Source organism: Schistocerca serialis, chromosome 7 (assembly GCF_023864345.2).
Source record: "Schistocerca serialis cubense isolate TAMUIC-IGC-003099 chromosome 7, iqSchSeri2.2, whole genome shotgun sequence".
Lineage (NCBI taxonomy): Eukaryota > Metazoa > Arthropoda > Insecta > Orthoptera > Acrididae > Schistocerca > Schistocerca serialis.
In genome coordinates, this window is record NC_064644.1 from 166893729 (window position 1) to 166917111 (window position 23383).

A 23383-nucleotide genomic window follows, 5' to 3' on the forward strand; every position below is an offset into this window, starting at 1 on the left:
CATAGCAGAACCATCGTGTTCTGAGTTTCATTGCATTGTTCATTACTGTATGCACTGCTCCTTTAATGTGGACATGGAAAGCGATTGCAGTGCATGGAAAGGATTATACCATGTAAAGCATCTAATAAGTCTCAATGCTACATTAATTACACCAATTTGTTTGAGACGTGTGAAGCTGCAGATTCTAAGCTTACAATACAGGTTGCTATAATATATATTTCACTAGTTATTGCTATTAACTACTTACCTCTTGGATTAATTTGACGTGTATCGAAGAACTGCAAATTGATATCACCTTGTCGCGAAACTGAAAAAGATATAGTAATGTTCTTCCTTCACAACGGCCACTTGAACTGATGCTGGAAGAATTTTATAAACCCTAATACATAGTGTTGCTTCGGTTTTCATGTTTTGTTGTAACAGTTACTGTCATGCTTCGCTTATTCTGAAATACATTTTGTGTGTGTGAGATCATATTCATTACATTTCCGTTCGTGGACACTGGAGCTGTGAAAAATGTATTTATTAGACGTTAAAATTTTTCTGCTTCATGTTCTTTTGCAGAATCATTTGATATTCTACCGAAAGCAGATACTGAGATTTATTTTGTGTTCCTCCAGTTGTCTGTTATCCCTGTCAAAATGCTAGTTTGTGTGGCGTCAGGTATGTGACTTAGTTCTAGTCGCTTTGTGTATTCTGTCTTTCCGTTATTGATTACTTCTATGTATCGCAATGTTTGTTCCTTTTGTTTTTGTATAGGTAATTTTCCATTCTCCTTTTTCAGGATTTCGTGCAGTTTCTTGTTCGATTAGTGCTGTTAGTGTTTCTAATAAAATAGCCTCCTCTGTAAACTAGTTTCTCAATGTGGGATAAACAAGTGACGAAGTTGGGTAGATATAGATACTGTTACAGTTGTACCCATTTGGTATATTTCTCCATCTTAAGTGTTACAGTATTGTTTTTGGAAATATTGCAACACTGTCTCTTAAATGTCAATGCGAGATCTTGCTGTAGTTACGATGTGCTTCATCTGTCAGTAAAACAAGATTCAGGGGTATTCCAAGACAAATGCAGCAGCAGATATTAAATACAGTTTTTTTAGTCACAGTTAAGAGTTTATTCAGATGACTGACATTTACTGTATCTTACGCAGAAAATAACAAATGTTATAGCATAATGAGATCTGGTATCATTCAGACTAGACATTACTGAACGGAATATACAATGTTTATTTAATAATCTGAACGACAGCATTTCAATCATTACGTAATAATTAATGGACAGATTAAATTAAACTGTACATTCATCATAGAATCAACATCCAGTAATATACAACGATACCACAAAGATAATTCCCTTTGTTTTAGATGTACTTATGCCTGAAGTAAGACACAATGCTACGAAGACCCTCAATATTTCAGTATTACAGCGCACTTACACAAAGTTAAATACTTACATTTATACATTAAATATTTTGACTTTGTCAATCTCTTTCACAAAATTTACATATTTTCCCCTTAAAGGTAATTTCAGATGTCAAATACTAAGATTATTTAGGGGTGACTAGAGTGGTTAGTCAAGAGAAGACGAAATCGCCAATGGATGGAACACTTACACTACACTGCTAAGGATGCAACGTGTGTGTTACGCACTTTCTTTGGCCTATCCGCTGTAGGCTGGCAGCTCTCAGAAAAGCTAGCCAGACAAGAAGAGGCGACAAACTAGGGATTTGCTGGCGAAATCTGTGCCTAGCTAGGAACTCCACAACAAGACACATCTACACATGACATTTAGAATAGGATCGACAAACACGTAAGGCACGATATTTTGCGAAGCATGGACAGTGCTTGGAGTGCGAGGGAAACACTAAATCACGCGGTGCAGATACTATTTAGAAAAGTAGAGTGCGTGTAAGTTATGTCTAAGACATTTGCAGCCAATAGTTGATGCAACGTTAGGATAAAAATTACTTTTACAACAAAACAGTGAAATAAATTAACCTCACGTTTAAACATAATGACGTTTCACGAGAATTAATACAACTAAGTAGTTGCAATTTGAGATTCAAAACCAGTCTTCTCTTAATTTCCACATTTCAGTCAACAATAACAAGAAGACTATCGTAAAAGATGCAAAATTTCTCCCCAAATATTTATCTGGGATGCTCACGTCATCAGTACACTGTACCAATTATTTCAACTTAACACAAGTGACAAAAGGAATAATACGTTTCTAACGGAATGAGAAAGAGAAACTAAACCTTTTAAAACAATATTATCACACCTTCTGTCCTCCGGCTTTGGTATGTTAGCTTACTACATTTAAATAATTTTTACTTTGACTATTTACATTTTTATAATACAATAAATAATGTTTAAGACCTCTTGGACACCCTAAGTACTAAACACTATTATCAGTAGTGATAATGTCAGACAATCCTGTGTTCTATCAGAGGGAGTTTTCTTTTGCAGGCTATTTACAACATTGCACATCACACATATCCTCAAGAATTAAAATGTTAACAACAGTGTGCAAGAATGAAGTAAATATTACAGGAGAGAGTATGACCAAGACTGTATTACATCAAACTGTGTTAATGTAGAGTCACTGGCGAGTGCTATACGGTAGAAGCACCGATAGCAGCACAGAAATACAGGAAATCAGAAGCATATGCTCTTCGCACCACACCAGAGTCCACTGCGCAAGCGTGCGTAACCTCACAGTCAGTGGTCGGATCTACAGATTTACGAGATCCGCTGATTCCCGAGGACCGGCCACGCTACATGGTCGATGGAGTGACGTTCGGATGCAGGTTCTCCATCCGTCCTGCTTGTCGCAGATGGCGTGTACCGGGACGAGCCTCTTCAAACGGCAGTCTTCTGGAAGACTTCCCAGCGCTCAAGCCGAGAGTGAGGCCGCGCTAGCTCAGTCGGCATCGGCATCGGCGCACACGCCTTCTGTCGGTCTGCTGGATACCGCTTCCAGCTTCTTGTCGGCAGGTGCCTTTTGCACCCTGTAGAAATCTGAAACGAAAGGAAAAGGCCTATTTTGTTTACTACCATCACTCTGCAATCGGTCTATTTTTTCAACATACATTATAAAGTCTGCAGTGCTACATAGCATACAGGGTGTCCCAAAAAAAACACCGAGATGCTTTAGTGACACGTTCCTTACACCAAACAAAAAAAAAGTCAAGTAAACAATGGCTCTAAAGCGCATATTCTGAGAGATATGAGCAATGAGCACTTGTTCATCTTAGAGACTATGAAACACATCTCTTCTACTGCAAACTCTTTTTTTTTCATATTTGCGAGGGGATGAGAGAGCCAGTCCTGACAAAACTCTACCATCTGGTGAGCAAAATGTATGAGACAGGCGAAATACCCTCAGACTTCAAGAAGAATATAATAATTCCAATCCCAAAGAAACCAGGTGTTGACAGGTGCGAAAATTACCGAACTATCAGTTTAATGAGTCACAGCTGCAAAATACTAACGGGAATTCTTTACAGACGAATGGAAAAACTGGTAGAAGCCGACCTCGGGGAAGATCAGTTTGGATTCCGTAGAAATATTGGAACAAGTGAGGCAATACTGACCCTACGGCTTATCTTAGAAGCTAGATTAAGAAAAGGCAAACCTACGTTTCTAGCATTTGTAGACTTAGAGAAAGCTTTTGGCAATGTTGACTGGAATACTCTCTTTCAAATTCTGAAGGTGGCAGGGCTAAAATACAGAGAGCGAAAGGCTATTTGCAATTTGTACAGAAACCAGATGGCAGTTATAAGAGTCGAGGGACATGAAAGGGAAGCAGTGGTTGGGAAGGGAGTGAGACAGGCTTGTAGCCTCTCCCCGATGTTATTCAATCTGTATACTCAGCAAGCAGTAAAGGAAACAAAAGAAAAATTTGGAGTTGGAATTAAAATCCATGGAGAAGAATTAGAAACTTTAAGATTCGTCGATGACAATGTAATTCTGTCAGAGACAGCAAAGGACTTGGAAGACCGGCCGAGCGGAATGGAAAGTGTCTTGAAAGGAGGATGTAAGATGAACATCAAAAAAAGCAAAACGAGGATAATGGGATGTAGTCGAGTTAACTCTGGTGATGCTGAGGGAATCAGATTAGGAAATGAGACACTTAAAGTAGTAAAGGAGTTTTGCTGTTTGGGAAGGAAAATAACTGATGATGGTCGAAGTAGAGAGGATACAAAATGTAGACTGGCAATGGCAAGGAAAGCGTTTCTGAAGAAGAGAAATTTGTTAACATCGAGTATAGATGTGTCAGTAAGTCGTTTCTGAAAGTATTTGTATGGAGTGTAGCCATGTATGGAAGTGAAACATGGACGATAAGTAGTTTGGACAAGAAGAGAATAGAAGCTTTCGAAATGTGGTGCTACAGATGCTGAGGCATCAAGGGATCACCAATTTAGTATTGGAGGGCTGCGAGGAGGGTAAAAATCGTAGTGGGAGACAAAGGCATGATTACACTAAACAGAATCAGAAGGATGTAGGCTACAGTAGGTACTGGGTGATGAAGCTTGCACAGGATTGAGTAGCATGGATAGCTGCATCAAAGCAGTCTCAGGACTGAAGATCACGACTGCGACAGTCTGAACCAATACAAGAAAAAAGTCTAGTAAACAGAGGCTCTACAATGTGTACCTCAAGAGCTACATGCACTTGTTCGGTAAAAGAGCTATTTTTCAAACAAGCGAAGATGAACAAGTGCTCATAGCTTTTAAAGTATGCATATTACAACCCTCATTTACTGGATTTTTTTTCCTTGTTTTGGTCAATACTTCCTCCTTCAAAAACATGGAAAGCAAAGAGCTTTCAGTAGAATAGATGTGTTTCATAGTATCAAAGATGACCAACTGCTCATATTTCTAAAGATATGCTCTTTAGATCCCATGTTTACTAGACCTTTTTACTTGTTTATGTATGAGGAACTTGTCCCTAAGGTTTGTCAGTTTTTTTTTCTTTTTTCAGTCACCCAGTATATACACAGGATGTTACGGGTAAGTGCAGATATTTCTGTTGATGATTGAGGACAGTGTAATGAACAACATTTCTTCAGAATTCACTTCATTTGCGGACTAATAATTTAAGTCATTAAGGGGAGGATGCTTTTAGGATGGTTAGTACCTCAAAGTAGACGTGGCTCAAACTAGCCGTTAGTGTTCTTTCTCCTGGGCAGCTGGCCAGGTATTGCAATGCGGACATGTGGATGCAAAATGGATAGCCTACACTTACAGGCGCAGTCCACTTCACGGTGCAGTTACGACTGTGCAGCAAACACCAGACATCAGGTCTTTGGATGATGTGTCCGGAAACGGAGTCCTATCCTCGGTTTGTTTCTCAAGACTCCCTCTACATCCCCTCGAAGTCTGACCTAGCATTTCTGGGAAACTCTCTAAGCATCGAAAAAGCAACGACGGAAACAAAAGAAAAGTTCAAGAGTGGGATTAAAATTCATAGCGAAAAGATATCATGATAATTTTTGCTGATATCATTCCTAAACTCAGCTGAATGGAATGAACAGTCTAATGAGTACAGAATACAGGTAGCGAGTAAATCGAAGAGAGTAGGAGGAGAAATGAGAATAACGAGAAACTTAACAGCAGAACTGGTGATCACAAAGTACATGGCGGGCCGGTGTGGCCGAGCGGTTCTAGGCGCTTCAGTCTGGCACCGCACTACCGTTACGGTCGCAGGTTCGAATCCTGCCTCGGGCATGGATGTGTGTGACGTCCTTAGATTAGTTAGGTTAAAGTAGTTCTAAGTTCTAGGGGACAGATGACCTCAGATGTTAAGTCCCATAGTGCTCAGAGCCATTTGAACCATTTTTGAACCACAAAGTAGAAGAAGTTAAGGATTTCTGCTACCTTGGAAACAAAAAAATAATCAAACTTCCTGGCAGATTAAAACTGTGTGCCGGACCGAGACTCGAACTCGGGACCTTTGCCTTTTGCGGGCAAGTGCTTTACCAACTGAGCTACCCAAGCACGACTCACGCCCCGTCCTCACAGTTTCACTTCTGCCAGTACCTCGCCTCCTACCTTCCAAACTTTACAGAAGCTCTCCTACGTGAGTCGTGCTTGGGTAGCTCAGTTGGTAGAGCACTTGCCCGCGAAAGGCAAAGGTCCCGAGTTCGAGTCTAGGTCCGGCACACAGTTTTAGTTTGCCAGGAAGTTTCGTATCAGCGCACACTCCGCTGCAGAGTGAAAATCTCATTCTTCTAAAAAAATAATCCATTACGAACGAAGCAAGGAGGACGTGAAGAGTAGAGTAGCACGTGTGTAGAGGACATTTGTGGCCAAAAGAAGTCTACTAGTCTCAAACAGTGGCCTTAATTTAAGGACGAAATTTCTGTTTGGCAGACAGTTATGGACAGTAGGGAAACCGGATCAGGAGGGAATCGAAGGGTATCAGATGTTGTGCAACAGAAGAATGTTGAAAATTAGGTAGACTGATAAGGCAAGAAATGAGGCGGATCGCATCAAAAATTTCAGAAGACTGATGACTCAAAAAGTGTACGAACACTACCTTCACCATACCTCAACTGACACGAAAATCAACGCTAAATGTTGCCTGTGCTCCCCAAAGGGCAAGCTAGAGACAGGCGGGGCAGGACGACGCTCTTAGCCACTGTGTCACGTGGTACAGAGCCCTTGCCACTCTGCACAACGTCTCACCACCATCCTACTCGCGTGCAGGCCCCTACAATAGGACGCTAATGCACGAGTGGGGACAGGTGAGGAACATGGACTAGTTTCATGAGCTTTACAGGTGTACGTAAGGAGCGTCCTAGCGCCATTGGGTAGAAAGGGTGAACGCCGGTAGCGGACAATGCGCCAGGTGAAGACGACCCCCATGCGAGGCGCGCATGCGGGTCCACGCGCCACAAGCCTGCGGGCCATCTTCACCTGGGCCATTGTTTGCAGATGAGCGCCAATTAGGAGAGGAGTGCGCTGCAGGTGGCGGCGGAAGCTCGCCGGGGCACGCGACACGGCTGCGACAAGGCGTGGGCACAACCGAAGCGCCCGTCACGCGCCTCGGGTGTCGCCCTCTTGTATAGGGGCCCTAATACGAGACGCCGCTCAAATCGGGCAGCTGTAAGCATTCTGTAAATGGGTGCGAAAGACATCAGCACTACTCACTCGAAGTGCAGAAAGAAGCTATACTGCTGAGATGATAATACAACTAGTTAGGAACTTTTAACTAAACATAAAAAGAAAAGAAAAACAAAAATTTTAAATTGGTCATTGTGAGTAGGACTCACGCTCTGACTATTTTTGGCTGTTATCGACATCGATACTCGCAAGATATCGACTCCAGGAGTTCCAAGACTTTCGAGAACGTTTTAAGTTTGAAGTCGGATAAGAAATGATAAAAATATATTTCCCGTTTGATACAATTCAAATTAACAATTTTCGGGTTTATTTATTTTCTTGAACTGTGAAACCTTCCTTTTTGACAAGTTTCACGAGTGTAGATCAACGGGAAGTACCGTCTAGGTTTTAATGAGTGTGTTTGAGAGTTATCAAAATATGTGACATAAATGGTCATTATGTTTTGATTATTTTGGTTTAGAAGCTCAAATATGTTACATCGTCGAGGGACTGTAGACCTTAGTATGTGACTTAAAAGCAATTCCGATATGTCTACCCATTCCTGAGGAAAAAGATTTTTAATAGTCTGACAGACAGACAGATGGACGGATGGACGGACGGACAACAAAATGATCCTTTAAGAGTTCCGTTTCTACCGATTTAGGTGCGGGATCCTAAAAACTGTACAGTAATGTGGCTCCTTGGGTGTTATATAGCCTAAACCACGTACTTAATAGATGTGGAAAACTAACTTCGGTAACATGGTAACATGTTAGAAATTTTTTGCTGGAAAAGATGCCAGAGAGTGTCGAATTCGCATGCAAAAAGTCCTGGCCTCATATCCCAACTTCTCCATTCTCTTTCTAAATGCACAATGTTCTAACTTTTGTAATTTGTTCCTTTTATATCTTAATTTTGACTTATTACGTAAATATTCAAGGAAAACATTACAAAAATAAAAATAAAATTTTAATCATCACCTCGAATAAAATTAAGATGGGAAAAAATTCCAGTCGTTGCCCATTCCAACAAGACTTACAGAAAATACATTATTTATAGTAAATAACATCGACTATAGCAGATAATACTACTATGAAATTAATAAGAAAGACCCAGACTCTTTTAGGGAAAAAAGCGAAAAAATTGGAAGGAGGTGGCCGTAAACCTTTTATCTTCTCTTCACATCTCTCGACTATCAACCAAACTACAGCTTCGATATGGCAGCCAGTGCTCTGTATATAGAATACACTGCCTGAAGATGCATCACAAATGTCATTATTTGCTATTTAACAGTGATAAATTGTATCAAAACGACGTGCTATTGATAGATTATCAATGTGCCTTAACACTGAAACGGTATACTTTCACAGCACATTAGCTACAGGACGCCTGTAGCTACCGATGCTAGTTTCCTGTCATTTTATTATAACAAATCGTATCGAAAACGAATCGTTTTCGGGAGATCCTCAGTTTGATGGTACTCTGAAACAGCTTATAGTAATAGTAGGTACTCTGTGGCAAAGAATATCCATCAGTTACGCAACTTAACTCAATACAGTATGATGTCTTCCAAGTTGTGAAGAAAAACGGTGTCGCATCTCATTCGCCACTTTCCTCTCCACTAACTTACATCCGAACTCAACATATAAATAATATTCACTCTTCCATGACCGCAGGATGAAAGAGCATCAATAATTTACCATAAATAAATTATTATTACACACATTAGCATCTAGCTAACGTCGTAACACTTAATAACAAAGTCTGTGGTGGAGAATGCGTAGCAGCATCGTTGGCTCAATGGATCACGCGAGCAACACGCGCATTTCTGATCCATGATAATGAAACTATTTTTATTTTTATTTTTTTTTTTCGCAGTTGCACGTGGGGTTAGCGTCCGACTGACAGGAAGCAGGTAATGATCCAACACTTACGACGACTCACCCGCCAGGTGTAAACAATTAAACGCGATGCTTGGCCAGTTCTCCCGGCTGTAGAGCCGTAAACATCTTTACTGCTCCGCCGTAGGTGGCGAGCGGCAAAATCAAAAGGTTCCGTCAGCATCCGGACGGAAACCGCAGATATGCCCCAGGCCCTCATTCGCATTTCCCGTCGGATGGCGAGTGCCTCACCGCCTTTGTCAGAGCCAGCCAAAGCTCGGCACGTCTGCACGACGTTCAAGAGCTGGTTTTCCAGTTGGTTCATTCGTTCACATGGGTTCCAACGGCATTCCATACTAGCGTATCCGTTCACTATATTTCTTCACAATGGGTTCTTTTACATGAAATATTTTAGTTTTCCAGTATGCAAAGGTCTCTAGTGTATCACTGCCGCGACAGCAGAGTGTCACAATTATTGTTTTCACCTCTGTCAAATATTAAGTAGTCCAATGAATTAGATACAATGTGGACATAAATAGCAGAGAGTAGGTAAAAAATGCTCCTCACAGCTCCAGTTACAACCACTGAAACTACAGAAATGGCGACCTAGGGAAACAGTCGAAAATTGTCATCGATGTTGAAACGTTAGAACAGGCATCAATTTTCCAGTATCTTCCATGTCATACACACTATCCGAACAAAAGTACCCGAACACCCATACGTAATGCAGAACTGACCAATAGATGTCACGGCCTGTAGAGCCGACAATATTAAAGGAAGCGGGGTGTGCTGTCAACAGAGAAGCAGTAATAGCAGAATGGCTAGATCAACAGAGCACAGTGACTTCGAACGTAGACTGGATGCACCTGAATAACAAATCCATCGCGGACATTTCAGTCCTTCGAAAGTTGCTCAATACGATGGATAGTGACGAGACCGACGTGAAAACACGAAGTAACAACCACAATTAAACCAAGACGACGCAAACTTCACGTACTGACGGACTGGGAGGGTTGAGCACTGCGGTAGATGATTGTAAAAAGTCGCATGAAATCAAAGGAAGAAATCACTTGTGAGTTCGAAAGTGCCACCAGCAGTCCATCTAGCACAACGACCGTGCGTAACGAGTTAAAATAATGTGGTATAATGATCGAGCAGCTCCTCATAAGCGACACATTTTCGTAGTCAGTGCTAAGCGGTGCTTCAGGTGATGTAAAGAGGGACGCCACTGGACGGTGGACGATTGAGAACGAGTGATTTGTATTGATGAATCATGCTATATCCTATGGCTATTCGATGAAAGTGTCTGGGTTTGGCGAATGTCTTGGAGAATGCTACCTGCCATCACGTGTGGTGCCAACAGTGAAGTGCTGGGGACATGATGTTATGGTAAAGGGATGTTTGTCGTGATTACGGTGTGGTTCACTTATTGTGCTTAAGAGAGCGCTAAATGCGGAAGAATATAAACACAATTTAGAGTATCGTGCCTTGAAACAGTAGAGTAACAGTTCGGAAGCCATGACTGTTTATATCAACATGACAATGCAGTGTGTCCACCTTTGGGGGAATGGTCTGAGGACAATAACATTCGCGAAATGGACTGGCCTGTCCGGAATCTCGCCTGAACACAACTGAACACCTTTGGGATGAGTTAGAACGTCGACTTCGCTCCAGAATGCAGCGTTTTGTTCTTGAGGAAAAATGTACTGGTGTTCCTTCACAGACACTGAACACCTCGCTGAAAGTGGTCCAGCAGAGTTGAGGTCGTCATAAACACTTTGAAGTTGGAAGACACTATGGATACGATGTATTTAAGGAATTGAATTGTAGACGAGGGTGCGTATCTGGAGCTAATAAACAGACAGTGAGACGTTGATGAAAGTGCAGTTTCTTAAAACATTTACAAATCTTTAAATGGTCGCATTTGGGAGAATGACGCTTCAAACCCGAGTCCTGCCATCCAGATTTAGGTGTTCCGTGATTTCCCTAGATCGCTTAAGGCAAATGCCGGGATGGTTCCTTGGAAAGGGCATGACGGCTTTCCTTCTCCATGCTTTGTTAATCCGAGCATGTCTTCCATCTCTAATGACCTCGATGTCTAGGAGACGTTAAACACTAAATCTCCTTCTCCTTCTCTTGAATGGGACAATGTCTATTGCTAGTAAAATCCTAAAAGTAGAGTAAATGGAAACGTCAGTAGTGTTTGTTGCAGGGAGCCAGTGGAATTAGTTTACGAGTTATCAATTGCTTAGGTGCTAGATGACGGTGTTATGTTTGCTTACATTGTGTTGTGTGAAGACTGCGATTACATTTCGACGGTCCTGCCGCTTATTGTGTGATAGTGGACGTAGTAGGACTTGCTTGGAAGATAACATTTCCCAATGCGAAAACATGTGGACATGCTCATTGATTATAGTGAATGTAGGAAGTATGCCTTTCATTCGTGTATCGAGTACGCCGATCGGTATCCCACTGGGTGTCAACCTCTTCAACGTCGTCAAACAATTTCACATGACATGAAACGGCGCATTACTGCTGCCTGCGCCGCAGTTTCCGCTGAAATGCTAGCACGTGTGCAGCAATCGTTTCACGACAGACTGAAAGCTTGTACAGACGCTGGTGGAGGTCATTCTGAGCACAAGTCTTTGAGGATACATTGGTTCTTTACGCGTCATGCATCACTGGGGCACTGCATTCACCTTTATTTGTCTCTAGTTTCGCCTAGGTAATGTTACAACAAGACACCTCCGGAGACTTATTAACATCTGTGCAGGACTGCAAATACATGCGTGAGAAACTTTCGTTTCCACTACAACGTGGAACAAACAATTGTCAGTGTTTACTATGTTCATACTACGGCATCTCATGAACTACTTCCACTGAAATCCCGTGACAAACGCCAGTGACGGTTAATTTAGTTTATTTCGATTGTGGCACTGACATCAGGCATTGTTACATTGAAATATGTGTTCAAAAAATGGTTCAAATGGCTCTGAGCACTATGGGACTCAACATCTATGGTCATCAGTCCCCTAGAACTTAGAACTACATAAACCTAACTAACCTAAGGACATCGCACACATCCATGCCCGAGGCAGGATTCGAACCTGCGACCGTAGCGGTCACGCGGTTCCAGACTGAAGCGCCTAGAACCGCACGGCCACCCCGGCCGGCGAAATATGTGTACATTTCTTAAACAAACATACATTCGAAACTCCAAACACTATCTGTGGACTGCATAGGCGGGCCCATTGCCTACCGTTCTAATCTGTGACATCCGCATATCAGTGGCGCGTCCCATTATGGAAATGGAAAGAACAACTCGGCTGAACACCCGAATCGCAATATTAAGCAATCGCACAAAGAACACCCGAGACGTCGCAATTACTCTCAGACAAGACTTGGCCATCAATTTGTACACTATCCCTTTCGAATGCAGGAAAGTCAAGACACGTTTGATTAACCAGAGGCCTTGTCGTGAAGGATATTTGAAGGTACATCGGACACGGAGGCCATTACGCCAAATTCTTTCGGGTTCTGAATTATCGATTGTACATCAAATCCATTGGTCCAAAAACAGTGCCCTGTGGCATTCGAATCTAAGCGCGTTTCCCAGTGGGAAATAACGGTGCGGGGGCCGACAGGAGTGCCTGAGGGCCCGGCCGGCCGTGAACTCCCAGCATTTCAGCGCCAGCGGGTTCCGGTCCCGCCTGGGCATTCCTCTGCGGTGTAGCGGGCGGAGCCAGCCCGTGGTACCGCTAGAGCCAGCGACCTCTGCGCGCCTGCCAGCCGGTCCCGGCGCACGCACGCTTCCGCGTTGTGCCTCCTGCGCTCCACTGTCTACTTACTGTCCGCTCCAGACAAGAATGTGACGGCCAAGTGCGCGCTCTGAGGCGGAACGCTGCGCATTGTTTTAAAAACTTAGAACTACTTAAACGTAACTAACCTAAGAATGACACACACATCCATGCCCGAAGCAGGATTTGAACCTGCGACCGTACCAGTCGCGCGGTTCCAGACTGAAGCGCCTAGAACCGCTTGGCCACTCCCGCCGGCTGACTGACTTTCCGAGGTTAAAGCGATGTAAATATATTACCCCATTCTCAGTGTACGATACTTCGGTCAAATTCTTCATTTGCGTGTCCTGCTGTTGGTTGGTTGGTTGAGGTTTAAGGGACCAAACAGCAAGGTCATCAGTCCTGTCCTGCTGTGTACACAGTTAGTTTATACAGATACACTGTATGCATGTAGCGATTATGTTCTCATAAGAAAGTATAATGCGGGACATACTTCTACGCAGTTTCTAATGTAGGAAATAAATAGACGAATCCTCAAACTGAGAATCCCCTGGCATATAATCCCATGAAAAAACTCCCTCTGCCCAACTTCTTTTCAACTGGGATATCTGGCTGGAAAGAATGAGGTCTTGTTCTACATCGGCCCATCCAACACTCACGAGTAGGGAATGAAAGGTGTAAAACAAAAACAAATAAGAAATCCAGTGCCTCTATTAAAGTTGTTAATATACATCCTAATTTCCAGCAAAACGCGGATAATGGAATGTAGTCGAATTAAGTCGGGTGATGCTGAGGGAATTAGATTAGGAAATGAGACACTTAAAGTAGTAAAGGAGTTTTGCTATTTGGGGAGGAAAATAACTGATGATGGTCGAAGTAGAGAGGATATAAAATGTAGACTGGCAATGACAAGGTAATCGTTTCTGAAGAAGAGAAATTTGTTAACATCGAGTATAGATTTAAGTGTCAGGAAGTCGTTTCAGAAAGTATTTGTATGGAGTGTAGCCATGTATGGATTTGAAACATGGACGATAAATAGTTTAGACAAGAAGAGAATAGAAGGTTTCGAAATGTGGTGCTACAGAAGAATGCTGAAGATTAGATGGGTAGATCACATAACTAATGGGGAGGTATTGAATAGAATTGGGGAGAAGAGGAGTTTGTGGCACAGCTTGACTAGAAGAAGGGACCGGTTGGCAGGACATGTTCTGAGGCATCAAGGGATCACAAATTTAGCACTGTAGGGCAGCGTGGAGGGTAAAAATCGTAGAGGGATGTAGGCTACAGTAGGTACTGGGAGATGAAGCAGCTTGCACAGGATAGAGTGGCATGGAGAGCTGCATCAAACCAGTCTCAGGACTGTAGACCACAACAACGTTTCTTAAAGTGTCCGCTAGTATCCGAGTCTGCTCGGACAAGATTTTGTTCGAAATATTTCTTGCAGTGCAAACGGAACTCTCGAGGTGAAGCTTCACCATATTATGGACTGGTCAAATGTAAAATGATACAACATGAGAGTATACTGTGTAGGAGAAAGGGAAATAATACATGGTCCAGTGACCCCCTACCAAAAGCCTGAATAACCAACTTCTGCAGCGCGGAAGTACCGGAAGACACTCTATGACGTTCTGGAGGCTACCAACAGGAATGTGGAGCCATGCTGGCTCCAGAGCCATGGCCAACTGCACTACGTTTCTCCGCTGAGGGATCCACAGCGCAAACAGCCAGATCGAGATTGTTCCACAGATTCGCGACTGAGTTTACATCCGAAGAGTTCGGCGGCCAGGGGAGTACTGTAAACTCGTCTGCTGCTTTTCGAACCACGCACGTACACAGCGAGCAGTGCGACTCGTTGCGTTGGCCTGCTGGTAGAAGCCATCGTCCCGAGGAAAAACAAGCTGGTTGTAGGGGTGGACGTGGTCCCCAATAATAATTGAATGCTTCCATTGACCCACTGTGCTTTGCAGGATCAATCAACGAAACCCACGAAAACATTCCCCAGATCATAACGCTCCCTTCTCCGGCCTGGACCCTTCCGACGATTGTTGCAGGGACATATAAGCCAACAGACATCTGTCCGATGGAGTGTAAAAAGTGATTCAGCCGAAAAGGCCACATGTTGCCACTCAGGCGTCCAATTGCGGTACAGGCGTGAAAATTCCAGATTTTGTCGCCGATGAACAGCAGTCAGCGTGGGTGGTTCAACCAGGTGCCTGGTGCGGCGGCCCATGGGCAGCAACGTTCACTGAACATTCATTGAGGATTCACTGAAGGGAGCCCCTACATTTGTCTGGGTAGTGAGTTGCTCAACAGTTGCGATTCAGTTCTCCCGTGCCGGCCGCTTTGGCGTAGAGGTTCTAGGCGCTTCAGCCCGGAACCGCGCTGCTGCTACGGTCGCAGGTTCGAATCCTGCCTCGGGCATGGATGTGCGTGATGTCCTTAGGTTAGTTAGGTTTAAGTACTTCTAAGTCTAGAGGACTGCTGACCACAGATGTTAAGTCCCATAGTACTTGGAGCCATTTGAACCATTTTTTTTCTTTTCTCTATTAGTTCTCCCGCCGTACACATCTCCGCAGGCGTCGTTCAGCCATGTTGTCTATAGTCAGTAGTCCACCACACCACTTGCCTTGGTGTCGTTTCTGTATAACGCCATCTTTGTATACTCCAACCACCAAGCAAACAGTTTACAAAGTTCGTCGTGTCGACAATGCTTCCAGCCTTGGCTCGAAAGTGGATGCTCATGCCATTTTGGACATAAAATAAATCGCCCTGTGACCACATTATGGCAACGACTGTCCTCTCTTCCGCGTTCCCCCGCCCCCGACACTTTTTGTACTGTCACTGCTGCCCCCCCCCCCCCCCTCCCCTCGCTGTGTACGAGTGGCTATTCTTCCATGTTGACGTCGAGCATAGGCGGTGGTCAACAGTGATGTGAGTTCATCGTATATAAATGGTATGAAGACGTTGGCCATGCAATGGCCGCAACAGAATGCACAGAAGAACGTTCGTAAGAGAACAGAGAGTGAAAGACGAGAAACGAGAAACGGCAGTACCATTATGTTGCCAACATAGTTCCGCGTAGTCAGCGCGTACACAACTTTCCCACAAGAGCGCGCCCCGCTAAGCACAACAGCGCAGGCGCAGCGCTCGTCCGTCTCCGCACTACGAGATGGTGCTGCCATAGAGATGGACCAAATTCTGCTTCCGCCGATCCGCTTATTAATATGTAACGCAGCCAATGAGATTGCTGCTAATGTAGAACCTTTTCTCCTTGCGGATCACACTCGCGCAGTGATACATGAACGCGCGAGGTATTATAATGAGTGTACAGACCTCCGATCAGTTAGTCTGCATTTGTCTGCATTAGTCTGTACCAGTCTGCATTTGTCTGTACTAGTCTATAGTCAAGTTTCAGTCTGCGCCCAATAAGATTACCATATTCCTGTACATAGCCATGAAGATAAATGTATAGACACTTTTGTCAAGTATCAGAGATATATATGAGAATAAGATTAAAGTACCATTACCAAAGGAACTTCAGATTGTCAATTGTAAATAGCATCCAGAATCGAGTTAAGTAATTTTTAGGCTTGTTATTATTTTAATAAATGTGTGTGAAAATTAATCAAATTGGTCACCGTCTATCTGCTACTCTAAGCGTGCAAGTGGCATTTCTATCGTCTGACCAAACGGCAGAAGATAAACACGCCACGATAAGACCACGAGACACATTGCTGACACTCGCCTACTTCGTTAGAGCGACAAGTCAAATAATCTGATGGTGTGTGTACTAAAGGTCTTACAGTACGCACACCACACATTACATACAGCTAGCATACAATCATTATTCCTACGTTGGGAAGAAATGAAGCCCTAATGCACACCATAATACTGAACAGCTCAATAGTAAATACTCTCTGCAAGTACTGTATACTAGGCAGCGGAGTGGAAATGTTACGGTAGGGCATGAACATCCTTCTCACGCCATTTAGCCCGCAGCTCATCGTGAGAGGCACGCACATACGTCAATGCCTCTTCGGCACACAAAAACAGCACGTGACGGAGTGGTGAGGTAAGAAGCCGAGAGGGGAGTACTACGGAGTGAGTAATCGCGTGCTGCTCGGCTTGCCGCCCACTCAGTGATGAGCCGAGAGCGAGAGCGCCATTGGCTGCTGCCTGGTTACGCAGCCACAGCCAGCGCAGTAAAACCGGCCGCCGGCCCACGCTCGCTGACGTCACGGCGTGAGGCTGCTATCAGCAGGCCCGATGCGGGCCACCGGGTCACACAGCACGCCGAGCGATAGCGCGCCCGGGGTGTACGCTGCCCACCTACCGCGCCGTACACCTCACCTCGTCACAGTTCCAATTAGTGTTCCAGCCTCGATGCAAAGTAGGAAGCGTAATTACTCCGGAAATTTCGTAGTGCGGGTGCTGCGATGAAAGCGCAACTCAGGAGCCAATAGTGTATTAATAGGGTTCCACGCGCACTTGAAACAAATGTTGAAACTTCGTGGCAGATTAAAACTGTGTGCCGGACCGAGACTCTAACTCGGGACCTTTGCCTTTCGCGGGCAAGTGCTCTACCGACTGAGCTACCAGTACAGCACTTGCCCGCGAAAGGCAAAGGTCCCGAGTTCGAGTCTCGGTCCGGCACACAGTTTTAATCTGCCAGGAAGTTTCATATCAGCGCACACTCCGCTGTAGAGTGAAAATTTCATTCTAGAAACAAATGTTGTTTCAAATCTTATTCATTCGTAAAGGAGTCAATGGTAGGGTATTACACTTTATTAAGTACTAAAATGTAGACTTTCACGGCCGGAAATATCATGTCCATTATAATTATCCGGGATGTTATGCCGCGGTCGGTTGATGAATTTGGTCTCAATTCGCAACGTTTCGTCTCCGACTGCGGGAGACATCTTCAAGGGGGTCCGTAGGTCGATGGGAGGTCCAACACACCCACTGGCTCGCTACTGACTGCCGCTAAATTCCGCGGTGTGACGTCACGTGTTTTGAAAACGTCAGTGCAATTGGCCGCTGTCCGTCGCCGTCGATCGCCGTTGCCATCACCCAGTAGTGGGCGGGTGGTACACATCTTCTTTAACACAGGCATCCATATACCGTTTAATTTCACGCCGTCCTCCTTTCGGTTGAAATTATTTGGGTGTTTAGCGATTTCGATTGCCCCCCTGTAGAGCCTTTCGTAGTATCCGCTTGTGGCCACTAGTACTTGCGTCTCCTCGAAACGAATATTGTGGTTCCCTGGCTGGAAAGCATGCTCCGCAACAGCTGGTCGCTCCGTTTCTCCTCTTCTACAATTTCCCTTGTGCTCAAACTATTGAAACAAACACATGTTCACATTATAATTTCCACATGTGGAGGTAACATTTGTTAATAGCGTATCATGTTTACCTTCCAGGTTACAAAAGTTGCTCAATGTTACCATCACCTGCATAAACGACAGCCTGGAACCGGGCTATACATTGCTCTACTGTTGCTTGAAACATCTCAGCTGGGATATTAGCTAACTCCCTCGATACGCTGATTTTCAACCTCCAACGTGCACTGCTTGAAGATCGCGAATTGCGTCCAGCGTTCTCAGCCATGGCAACAGTAACGCCTTCAGCAATTTCCGGCGCAATTGGCTGTCGGCCTCCCCTGGGAGCGATTCTCAAATTGCCACTTAGTTCGAACGTCCGTATCAGGTTCTGCCATGCCGGTGCGCAAACAGGACCTCTCCGTATTTCTTTAATGCGTCGAGGCCGGCCGGAGTGGCCGTGCGGTTCTAGGCTTTACAGTCTGGAACCGAGCGACCGCTACGGTCGCAGGTTCGAATCCTGCCTCGTGCATGGATGTGTGTGATGTCCTTAGGTTAGTTAGGTTTAATTAGTTCTAACTTCTAGGCGACTGATGACCTCAGAAGTTAAGTCGCATAGTGCTCAGAGCCATTTGAACCATTTAATGCGTCGACAGTCGCAATGAACCGCGCCACCGTTGCTGTTCTTTTGGTATTGCTGTTGTCTATGGTACAACATCTTTACGAGAAAAGTCCTGCTCACCTTGGCCAGACCCATGTTGATTCTCTGCAACTGTGATTCATACTGATTCTTGTGTACGAATACTGGCACCTAATGGCAGTCCTTGACAGAAACGCTATTAACAACGCAAATACTGTATCATACAGTCTGAACATTTCTATAAAGATGGGCGCTCATGTGGAAAATAATTGGTTGGTTTTGTGGGGGGGAGGGGGGGGGGGGGACCAGCATACAGCGAGGTCATGGGTCCCATCGGATCAGGAAGGAAACTCGGCAGTACCCTTTCAGAGGAACCACCCAGACATTTGCCTGAAGCGATTTAGGGAATTCACGGGAAACCTAAATCAGGATGGCCGGACGCGGATTTGCTAACCATTGTGCCACCCCGCTCGGTCTGGAAAATAGTTTTCCTTCACTGGCTCAAGTGGCGGAAGGTTAATTAAAACCACCCTACAGATTTAAGTTTTAAACCTGTATGTGTTAATACCAGCTTTATTGATAAGAGTTTCGTAAAACTTCCGACTTTGTTCAGATTGTAAATGTCCAGTCTCTAAAAGAGACATTCCATAAAAAAAATCGTGGTAACCGTGCTTGAATTGTTAGTTTTCACATCCTGTTCCGTCATTATCGCAAATCTGACCTCATGTGAACGTAAGCAACAAAAGAATTATCTGAGGATTTGCACCCTTTAAATATCAGCAGTATTGTCTTGTGCCACAAGTTGAAACTGGCGATCTCTTGGAGTCTTACACAAATATATAGGAATGATTTGAGAAGTATAAGGAATGATTCCATAGGTTTGTGGATTCAAACAGGTTCTATGTTGAAGGAGACTGCAAATAACTCAACGTGTATGGAAGGAACATACACATGTACGGCATCAGCCTCGATTTTATCAGCCCTCATACGTGTCACTCTCGTTCGAGGTCAGTTGGGACAAAGTAGGCAACCTTCGTTACGGTGATCCACAGCGGACCAGCATAATGTCTACTCATATAGATATCTCAATGAACCTCAGGTTCCTCACTGACGTAAAAAACTGCAACGAGTATGCCAGTCGACAAGTATAAACTGTAACTGCGGGTTGATCAATTTTTATGAAACTTGTCTCAGCACACAGTCACAGTTTACAGGAGAAAAACAGAAGACGGTCACTGCAGATAGTTACTTAGTAAAGCAAAATGTCTCATTTCCTCTGTTACGAGGTAGGACTTTCTACGCTCAAAGTATAAACAAAATTCGTTGCAGTCGCAATACAAGAGCAACATCTGAGCAAGTGATTTTTTTTCGGTTTCACCGCATTGAAATACTAGCTTTGACTTTAATTTCGAGTCTGAATATTTGGTTGAAGACTAATGTTGACAGTTTAGAGTCCCTGCTTCACCTATGAAACATTTCAACGTCCATATATACAGGATTTTAACTGTTCTTCACCGAGGATATTTCGTATCAGCGAGCTAGCAGGTATATAGTATTATACTATGCTCACTTTTATACCATAAACCACAAACGAGCGACCCTAACATGCTGATACCTTTGGAAAACTTACGAATACTGCTCAGACTTTTTTTGTATAATCTCAGTGGAATGAGTGAAAGCTATTTTGGCAAAATGGTGTAAGTGTGAAGGAACGCGCGCTGCGCTTAGCATTACGTTCTCCCGGAAGAGCGAGCTGAGTGTTGGAATTGCATCAGCGTGGCTCCCACTTCCACATCGGGCTGACGCGAACGAAAGCGTAGCCTGCGGCAGCAGTGACTCACTCGCCACCTCTGGCTGAGCACTGCGGAAAATCACTCAGCGATCTTAGCCCAACATGGCGTGCGCTCGTACCGATATACCACGATGTCGTCACTCCGGCTTTCTATAAGCCTCCATCACCGTCTCGTGCAATCGTTTGACCGTGTAATTTACTGCCAGATAGCAACTGGAATCCTGAACGAATATTTTCAGGGCTCGTCACCGGCAATAATAGCTGTACCAGTTGGACAAAAGCTGTACAAAAGCACAAGGTTCTGATACCCAAACAATTCCAGATAGAGCATCGTAACCGTACGGTACGCTTTCTTTCCTGTCCCGTCTGAAATCATCCACCTTTCTCGTCTTGCACTCCTCTCTCCATCTTTAAAATTTGGCACACGAAACATCCACGATAATATATTTTACAGTTTACATATTTCGATCTTCCGCTGTCCTTTAATAGTTCCATTCCGAAATTAACTTTTCCTAGTTACCTCAACACAAGGCCTAAAAACCTGTAACTTCTTATGTCCTTATTGTTTCTGGCTATGTTCATCCAGTGTCCTATGCCGGCCGGTGTGGCCGACGGTTCTAGGCGCTTCAGTCTGGAACCGCGCGACCGCTACGGTCGCAGGTTCGAATCCTGCCTCGGGCATGGATGTGTGTGATGTCCTTAGGTTAGTTAGGTTTAAGTAGTTCTAAGTTCTAGGGGACTAATGACCTCAGATGTTGAGTCGCATAGTGCTCAGGGCCATTTGAACCAGTGTCCTATCTAACCATTTAAAGTTTGTCTTTCTGTAAACTGCATTTCGATTGCTTTTTAAGGTCACTATTTTTAATGAAATCAAAGCGGTTCAGAAATAAATTCGGTTTCAAAGGGACCTCGTACTGTTTAAAAGAAGGGGATAAAAGTAATCAATAGTTCCTTTGGATTCTAAGAACGCAGCTTAGGGATCTATAACACTTAATTCAGGATAACTACGGGAAGAAAATACTGGAAGGTCCTTAACTTATCATGACCTCTTTTCAGTAGATTGTATACCCTTAATGGAGACACTGGACTCGCATTCGGGAGGACGACGGTTCAATCCCGCGTCCGGCCATCCTGATTTAGGTTTTCCGTGATTTCCCTAAATCGCTCCAGGCAAATGCCGGGATGGTTCCTTTCAAAGGGCACGGTCGACTTCCTTCCGCGTCCTTCCCTAATCCGATGAGACCGATGACCTCGCTGTCTGGTCTCCTTCCCCAAAACGACCAACCAAACTTAATGGAGGCTTGTTAGTGTTAAAATCGGGTATCCCTCTGACGTGAATCACAAGGTACTAGAAAATATAAAAAGTCAACATGTGTGCGTAAGACTAATTGAAGAGAATGTGGCAGTTTCGGAAATGGCAGCAGAAATGTGAACTGCCGGCGCTTAAGCGTCTGATGACATTACTGTGTACTAGGAAGAAACTATGCGCCTTCATTGCTCCAACCTTGAACAGCTAATGAGTTGTGGCATTTAAGTAATAGAAGACGCGTAAGCACTCCTTATCTGAACAAGTTTACGAAGGCACTGTGTAATCTGAGATATGCCGTCAAGGACATGACTTAAATGGCTCGTACATACAGCAAGCGTCGTGACCTTGTGTTGAAACTATGAGTCTAGCAGCTGCGATAGTTTGTCAGATACCAAGACAAGAAGCTGGCAAAATGAATCTTGTTACTTCTGCCTGTAAGGAAAAGTTTGAAACGAAAACTGTTCTAGTCTAGTAACAGCCAATTATGGTACGTTTGTGAGAACAAAGAAAGACAGAAGTACAGTAGTTCAGTTTTAACGTTCTAAAACACTGACTGTAAATGGAAGCTGTAACGTGAGTACAAAGCCATACAGTACCGACTGCTATTAGTTCAAATACGAGAAACAATTAGTTACGCGGCGTAAGGCACAAAATAAGTGGCCACCACGCATTTTGAGGTACATTAATACGCCAGGTCATAGTTCTTAGAAACTTAATTACCGTTGCTAGCAATCTTTTTCTAGGCCTCCATAAAGTTTAGTTGGCTCCGGTGTTACGAAGAATGCCGCGCTGGATTAGCCGCGCGGTCTGAGGCGCTGCAGTCATGGACTGTGCGGATGATCCCGGCGGAGGTTCGAGTCCTCCCTCGGGCACGGGTGCGTGTGTTTGTCCTTAGGTTAGTTCGGTTTAAGTAGTTCTAAGTTCTAGGGGACTGATGACCACAGATGTTAAGTCCCATAGTGCTCAGAGCCATTTGAACCATTTTATAATTTAGGTTAAGTGGTGTGTAAGCTTAGCAACTGATGAACTTAGAAGTTAAGTCCCATAAGATTTCACACTCAACTGAACATCAAGTTGAGTCCGATAAGGTTTCACACACATTTGTTAAGAAGAGTGAAGATTGCCACTATCCAAAGAATACCACTGTTAATACAGAGCAGTTTTCGCCAGTAATTTTTTGAGTCTTCCTTCGGGTACACAAATACTGTCTTTACTTACTTCTACCTATTCCAGTCGGGTTATAACTACAGAGACTGCATTTTCTGTCTCTTTTCTCTCTTAATTCTCTTTTTAGTTGGACCACCTATTTATGGGTGGCACCGGGAGAGGGAGGGGGGCGGGGGGAGGGGGGCAGGAGAGAAGAGCAGAGAGGTGAACTTCAGTTGTTGTTCTGGCAAACCTGATATTATCCCCTATTTTTCTTGGCTGGTTCGCTCCCAGGGGACGATGGAAGTAAGTTCACTGATTTCTCCATTCATATCAGATTATAGCTTTCTGGATCGACATGGGCATTATTTACCCGAATTGGCTCTCTAGA

At 44.1% G+C, this 23383-nt stretch overlaps 1 protein-coding gene across 1 annotated transcript in view; it reads right to left on the minus strand.

Moving 5' to 3' along the window:
- Positions 1-1107: 1107 nt before the first annotated feature.
- The window catches only part of LOC126412206 (uncharacterized), a 58448-nt gene continuing 36172 nt past the window's right edge, over positions 1108-23383 (minus strand). The window contains exon 2 of the mRNA XM_050081688.1: positions 1108-3023. Within this exon, the coding sequence (XP_049937645.1) occupies positions 2926-3023 (98 nt within the window). The 3' untranslated portion in view covers positions 1108-2925. The remainder of the gene's footprint in view (positions 3024-23383) is intronic.